The sequence below is a fragment of the Diuraphis noxia genome, unplaced genomic scaffold, assembly GCF_037042655.1.
Source record: "Diuraphis noxia isolate RWA-SAM2 unplaced genomic scaffold, SU_Dnox_SAM2 contig0002, whole genome shotgun sequence".
Classification (NCBI taxonomy): Eukaryota; Metazoa; Arthropoda; class Insecta; order Hemiptera; family Aphididae; genus Diuraphis; species Diuraphis noxia.
The window spans coordinates 53,544,672-53,552,486 of NW_028301712.1; the positions used below are offsets into that span (position 1 = coordinate 53,544,672).

Below are 7,815 nucleotides of genomic sequence, written 5' to 3' on the forward strand. Positions count from 1 at the left end.
TTTTATTACTACTTTTGTATCAGTTGTATTAATTTAAGAATATCCATAATTTTTCATAATTATTTTACTTTATTATAGATACTAAGATACCTAATCAATTTACAATTTTTTTTTTTGTCCCGATTCCCGCTTTTTAATAAAGCGGAACGTCAATATCCCGATTTTTTACAATATTACATTTAAAAAAATTGTGTTAAAAAAAAAATCCTAACCCTATATAACATTAATGCATTAAACAAAAGTCTGTGATAACAACGGATATTTTTATATTTTTGGTCGGTCGTCAACTACTTGGGGTGGGCGGATTCTACGTTGGCATTCTGTGGGACCGTGAGGGTTGGTCGCACTGAGAGCCATTCGTAATGAATTCCTCCCGAGACCGTCCCGTCACTGTTGAGTGTTGTTCGGCGGGCAGCGATGAAGAAGTGACGAGGTGTAACACTAAAAGACTGAAAAATAAGAATAAAAATCCTACTTGCATCTGTTGTACAATAGATGGGTATATTATGCTATTGGAAATAGGGAAAACATTGTTTGTTGTTGACAAAAAACAATAACAATCATAAAAAATAAAAAAACAATATTTATTTACAACGTTCAGCCGCACACTGCTATCGTATAATCTCGTAGGTAAAACTCGAGTTACCGTCGGATGTGAGTGTGTGTGTGTGTGTGTGTGCGTATGTGTGAGTGTATTGTACGTGCCTGCGCGTGTGTGTGCGTTTCGGTTATTGTTTGGAGTAGGTATTAAAATATTATAGTCGGTGCACCTCGTCCGATTGTCTCAGCCGTCGACATCGCCACAATTCTTTAGGTTATCACCGCCGGCCAACCGACCGACATATCTCCATCCGCGTACGATTCAGCGTCGAATTGCACACGGTACACAGCAACGGACGACTCGGATCTAGCCGTCTCCGCCAAGAGGACACCGCAGAGTAAGTCCGTTTATCGTTCTGTGCCTCCCTCGGTACGACAGCTATCTCTGTCGTCGACACCTTCCCCTAAGCCGTCCCGAGTCCAACGAAACGTCGTCGTCCTCTACCCTTGTGCCCACCTACACTTGATGTCCATCGCTCCAGAGACGTGTACAACACTGTTGTTTTCATTTTATACCCTTGGAGACGTCTACCTAGGTACTTTGTTATTATATTGGTGTCCACTCGACCCTTTCTTGAAGGTTTTCTTTTTGTAAAGCTACCAATTAGTTAACCGTATATTATAATTATTAAACTTCCTCTGATAGTCTGTAATTGAGTTATCTAGCATGTCTGTTGCCAAAAAAAAGAAAAAATTCTACTCTCATTTATGTCGCTCTATTATTTAACCAACTAAGATCTGGCCATTACTTTAACTTCTACATTTAATTTAATTTTGATTAGGTAGGTATAGGTAATTGAGCACAATATATACAATGTACAAAAAACCTACCTACCTATCTGTCTCATAAATGCTACAAATTGAATAGGTTTTTTAAAGTCATTAATTTTATTTTACATGTTCACTGAGCACCTAAGAAGTTATTAGATATGTAATACAATTTGAAAAACTAACATTTCATTGATATAGGTACCTAATGTGTACATCATACAGTAGTTTAACCATAAAAATCTAATTATTATATTTACTGCTTTGTTTAATTTATATTAATATTTAAATAAAATTAATTACCAAGATGTTCCCATAAGCACTACCATAATAAATAATAATCTTCATAGTTCTATTCAGTTGAAAATCGCTATAAAATAATTAATAGGCATAACAATATTCATAAGTCTGATGTGTGTCGATCATTATGACAACTTTGTGTTAGTTAGATTCTTATTTCTTGGTAGGTAATCATTTATATTATTAGTTTTAAATCAGGAATCATTAATTAATCTTATTTTATTAATTTAAATACTTTACGACCAAATCTATCTTGATATTTAAAACTTATTCAACTAATTATTTTTTACTTTTTCAAAAGGTTAGGTTAAGATTTTCATCTACTCATATTATATAATGTTGACTTTTATCAGTTCTGACTGTATTCAGACCTTCAAAAATTTAATGTTAAGTAGGTAGGTACATCAATATTAGTTAAATGGTTTTATAAAATATAAATTTTATAACACATGTAGATACCATTACCATACTATATTTTCCTAATAAATATTAGAGATGTTGTCCTTGTACCTTTATAATACTATGTAGGTACCTACCTATATTGATTTTAAATTACTAGATAACACAATATAATGTTTGAACTTGTAGATTTAATTTATACAATTTTATATTTCATTTCGCTTTTAATTTTTTGGTCATAAGGTACTGCCTTTATTTTATAAATTGTTATCTTTAATTAAAAAATTAAATCACAACTTAAATTGTCTTTATTTCCATTTTAATCATGAGACATATTCATTACTTCCATCTAGTCCATATTGTTTATTTTATATTACCTAATAAAAATAACAACTTTTTGTCCTCTTTCAGGATTGGTACCACATTTAAAAAAGGCTTATTGGTTATGGCTAGTTAACTCAGCCTAGACTGATTTTTTGTTGCTATGATAACTTTTTGGTCTATTACCTATACCCTGTTTCAAAAGAAAATATTTAGTCGGCTGACATATTTTTGTCATTATCCCCTCCCTCCCATCAACGACCCAGTATAAGTATGATCATATGGTTCTCATTACGTAAACTGCATCAAATTATGATGAGTAAAAAGTGATTATTCTTTTTTGAGACAGTGGTTAAGTAATTTGCAACTTAACCTCATCTTCCCTCTTCTGGTTCAAAATGTCTTCTATCAACTGGAACTTTCTACAATGTATAATATGTTATTTTCACTGTTAATTTTATACCTAACACTGTTATTTTTGAAATTATTATAACTACTAGAACCTAACCTAACTTCTTGAGAATAATACAAGTCTAAGGAGATTCGACACCATTATTTTCTGTCTTTGATTAAATGCACATGTTACATAGGATTTAGACATATTCTTTGCCACACATAACAATTCATCTGATGAACCAATAAGAATTCTAAAACAGACTTGAATTTGCGTCAAGATTGCTTGATATTAACTTTCCCACATTTTTGATATCATCATCCAAACTCCTTAAAACCTATACTTAAAAATTGTAATTAAAAAATTGTCATTTTTCAATATTTTTGGAAAAGTCAAGTTGGCTTAACGATAAATTCAAATCTGTTTTCAGAATCCTTATCCTAACCTATATTGAGCATGTGATAGACAAAGACAAAAAATCACAGAATTCCTGCATTCCTTAATTACTTCTTAACTTTTATTCATATAAACACCTAATATTTGTTAAATAATAAATACTATGCTAATTATGTATGGAAACAAAATATTTAGGTATGCATAGTTACTTAAATCTTAATGTTTTTATAATTATTTTGTGTTCTTGTTAAATGACTTAAGTAATTATTATAAGTATGCATTTTGTTTTTTTCAGGGAGTTGACTAAATAGGATACATTTTTATCACAGCCATCTCTATTAATCAAGTACGTACTTGAAGTCTTCAGATTTTGAAATTCTTCCATAATGGAATGGAAGAACAATGTTCCAGAAGGGTATATATATTTATAAAATCAATATAAGTATATCTTAAGTATAATACATATATTTATTTACTTTTTTTGTGTGCAGGAAAATAAATAAAACTTCAGGTCCTCAAAATAGACGACCTTCTGGTGGTGGAAATAAAAAAGCTAACGATACTGTTGAATATTTTGGGTAAGTACTTATACAGAATGTAACATTAAATTAAAATTGAAAGTAATTAATTTAAGAAATATACTTATAAATTCTAAATCCACTACTTTATGTATTTACATTTGATATTTTAATGGAAACATTATGTATTTTAATTTATAATCTGAAACTGAATATACATTGCTAAAAACCTATGTGTGTAATGTTGATATATTGAACGGTTGAGTATTCTTAAATTATTATGCAATTCAATTAAAGAAAAATTAATATTTTGTAAATAATTTTATCATAATGTCCAATATCCAAGTATAGTAAAAAATCTATAAAAAGTTATATTAACATCTCTTTAGTTATGAAAATTCTATTTTTTTCATTTAAATCAAAAATATTGATCATCTTAAATTTTATTTCCTTTAACTTTTATTTATAAATAGATACTAAATACAAACACTATTCTATAATCATGATTTATTCTTTATGATACATAAATTATGTGATTATATAGGTTAACAGAACCACAGAATATTTGTATAATTGTCATTGGCTAAGTGACAATTTTCAAAAATGTGTCAAATGTTTTAAATTAAAGTATCTAAAATTTAGATAATATATTATTTCTATAGATAATATATTATTTCTAATATTCTCAAAAAAAAATAAAAATAAATAAGAATTGTAAAATAAGAATCATATTAATGTTATATTATTATTATTATATTATGTAGGATTGTAGGTATTTAAAATACTTATCAATCCTTTTTTTGTTTTTATTTCTTTTTATATAAATTTAATGTATTAATTATAGATTGTTTATTTCTAATAAAAAAAAATTCTTTTTTAATTTTTCTTGATTATCTGATAATATAAGATAATTGTATTTGTATAAAATGTTTAATTTAAGCTTAAAACTTTTAAATGCAATATTTTTTTAGTACTACACAAAAAGCTAAATCTAAACGTAAGCCTAAGAAAGAAAGCAAAATGATCAATATTGAAGAATTTGTATGCACCTATGGCACTGGGAATAATATTGTTAGTTCAGAGCCAATTAAAGCTGCTGCAACATTCCGTAAGTTTAGAATAAATTGTAGTAAAAATGTATAACTAAGTGTTTTAAATAATTAACATTTTATTATTTTTTTTAGCTGTTACTACAAATGCTTGGGCACGCAAAAAAGGATCAGAATTGTTTGCCAAAGCAAAAGATGATAATGAGGAAGAAAAAATGTTAAAAATGGCAATTGCTGAAAGTATTAAAAGTGCCGAAGAACATTCTCGAACCAAAGATTCTTCTTGGTAAATTTAATTGAAATTTCATAAAATTATAGTGTTTTTACTTTAAAACAATTTTCAATAATTTTAGGAAAAATGACCAAGAAAATGCTATTGGTACTGATGACCTGATGTTTCAAAAAAAACATAATTCCCAAAATAAAAAGAATTCCAGAGGAGGATCTAAAGAATCTAGATCCATAAATTGTTGGAATAACAGTTCATTTGCTAAAGAATCAGACGATTATGGTTTTGCATCTGAACACAATAAAACTAATAAAAGTCCTAAAGTTGGGATACTTTGGGAAGATGATTCCAAAAACAATAGGTCCAAAGAACGAAAGGACATTAAAAGCAAGTCAAAACACATTCAAAAAGACAAACCTAAAGAAAATAAACCATCACCTACTGATAGTCCACTTAAGCCTGAAAAAAAACTCAGGCAGAGAGGTGACTGGAAAGAAACATTCATCAAAGACAATTATCAACCAGAAAGAAATGTAAGATCAAACGACATTGATGATCAAAGACCTCAACCTCAGGCCCATGATTGGAGTGTTCTTACATCTGGTTGGAACAAACCAGAAGAAAAAAAAGATGAAAAAAAGCCATCCAACATGTGGAATGGTGATGTAGGTGTCAATGTGTCCAAAAATAAATGGGATTCTTCCAACTGGTCTTCAGAGCCCGTTAAAACAGAATCCGTAGATATTTGGAGCAGTGATCGCCCCAAAAGTAATTCAGTTGTTTGGAATGACCCAGTTGAAGCCAAAGATGATGGCATTGATGAAAAACTCATTCAGTCTGAACGGAAAGAAATTAAGCCTAACGTTTATGGCTTTACTGATTCTTGGGGACCAATGAGTACTCAAATCAAAGAACCTCCCAAACCTATAGAAAGTCCGAAGTTTGTTGAGAAGAAACCACTGCCAGCTCCAGATTTCAATAGGTACCTATTGGAAGCTCTCAGTCAGAGTTCGCCATACACTGTGCCACCACACACAGAACCCCAAATATCTCAGACAAATACTGATAGCCTATATTCCAATATGGAATCTGTCCTTCCAAAAACCTCTAGTTCTGTGTTAGAAACAAACAACTCACCAGAATTCCTTTCCAACTTACACTTTTTGGCTAACATGACCCAAATATGTGATAGGCTGGGCCTGAACAATAAGCAATTACTTTCAGACTTACCAGTTGGTGCAACTAGTAGTGGTGTTGAAACCGATTTACTTCAACAACCACCAACGTTGAATCAAATACAGCAGAATCTGAACTGGAACCAAAAGACTACCCAGAAAGTATATCAACCGTTCCAGCCTGTGCTGCAACAGCAATCAGATTTTATGTTGCCTAACCAGTTACTGCAAACTCAGCAGCAACAGCATCAGCAACAGCAGCAGCAGCAACAACAACAACAACAACAACAGCAGCAGCAGCAGCAGCAGCAACAACAACAACAACAACAACAACAGACATCGTTTATGCCTGCTAATTCAAGCAACTTCAATCTAACTAGCAACAATGCGTTTCCAGCATTAAACTTAGATCTTAACCCTCAATTTAATAATCTCATATATCCTAACCCATTAGTGCCACCACCTAATGGTTTGTACCCCTATCAACATCAGACTAACATCGAAAGGTTAGCCAATCTATCACTAGGGCAGGACAAAATGAATTTCCCCATGTATAATTTGGTCCAGGACAAACAGACACGACTAAATGACTCGTCATTTAATTCTGTCCGAGAACCAATGAAACAATCCAAACCAGTGCAGCCGAATGTGTTCATGCCCAACACACTGCCCAACTCGTACAATTTCAACATCGATCCAACCCCTCCATTGTTTCCTGCCAACCTATTTTATGCACAGATGCCTCAAGATGTGAACTACGTGCAACCTAACCAGCAGCAGTTCCACAACTTCAAAGAGCAAAACATGCAACACATGTTTGGCAACCAGAAACTGGAGCATCAGGTTCTCAGAGACAAGATGTTGAATGTGGGCAATCCATATTTAAAAGATTAATGAATATGTAGTCTTATCACAAAACGTAATATTAATACGTCATCTAGTCAATGAAAATACTTAGGTTTTGATACCTCGGTAGCATTGAACCCCAAGTATTGTGTAAGGTACAGTGTTTTATTTTTGCTTCGATTTTTTCCCACCAATTTCTCCTAGTGTGTGATTTTTTTTTTTTGGCAATAAATACTTTCAACCCATCTTACTTCGATATTCGTATCGAATATCAATTGGGTATAAAAAGAATAGTGCAAATGTTTTTTCTTTTTAATGTAAATTTATATTTATCATTGAGTAACCAATGTACATTATAACGAATTATTCGGTAAGGATTTTAGAACCATTGTACGAGTATATTATTCTCATTATGATTTATACATTTTAAACGACACATAGTTATTGAGCCGTATTATAATGTTTTTTAATAGGTAAAGTTTGCTAATAGTAACAAACCGTCAACAAATTTCAAGTAATAAGAATTTATTGATAATGCCCATGGGTTAAGCAATACTTATGACCCATGGGTTAAGTTGATCGTTCACTCACTGGTAATTGTAACTTTTAAGGTCTATACTGCCTCTAATCTATTAATTTATGTGATTAAACAAAATCTACAAATTCAATTTAAAAAAAAAAAAAACATTTTTCACATTATGAGGTATTAAAATGGATATAATCAATGGTATAATTAAGTACCAAGGTTCTTTTTGAACTATTAACATTTGTTTAAAAAATATTTTCAATTCTTATTATTTTAATGTTGTTTTGAACTTCC

General features: G+C 30.9%; 1 protein-coding gene across 3 annotated transcripts; it reads left to right on the plus strand.

Annotated features, from left to right (window-relative positions):
- Positions 1 to 414: 414 nt before the first annotated feature.
- On the plus strand, positions 415 to 7,295 carry LOC107161856 (uncharacterized). Of its 3 annotated transcripts, none has more exons than XM_015508444.2 (6): positions 415 to 938; positions 3,474 to 3,593; positions 3,670 to 3,756; positions 4,668 to 4,804; positions 4,881 to 5,031; positions 5,099 to 7,295. In XM_015508444.2, exons 2-6 carry the CDS (start codon positions 3,565 to 3,567, stop codon positions 7,041 to 7,043), a joined length of 2,349 nt encoding a protein of 782 aa, XP_015363930.1. In that variant the 5' UTR covers positions 415 to 938; positions 3,474 to 3,564; the 3' UTR covers positions 7,044 to 7,295. The 3 variants fall into 3 exon arrangements, with proteins under 3 accessions (XP_015363930.1, XP_089076077.1, XP_015363929.1); XM_089219951.1 differs by having other exon boundaries at positions 3,474 to 3,524; XM_015508443.2 differs by lacking the exon at positions 415 to 938 and adding an exon at positions 1,118 to 1,136.
- The last annotated feature ends 520 nt before the right edge of the window (positions 7,296 to 7,815 follow it).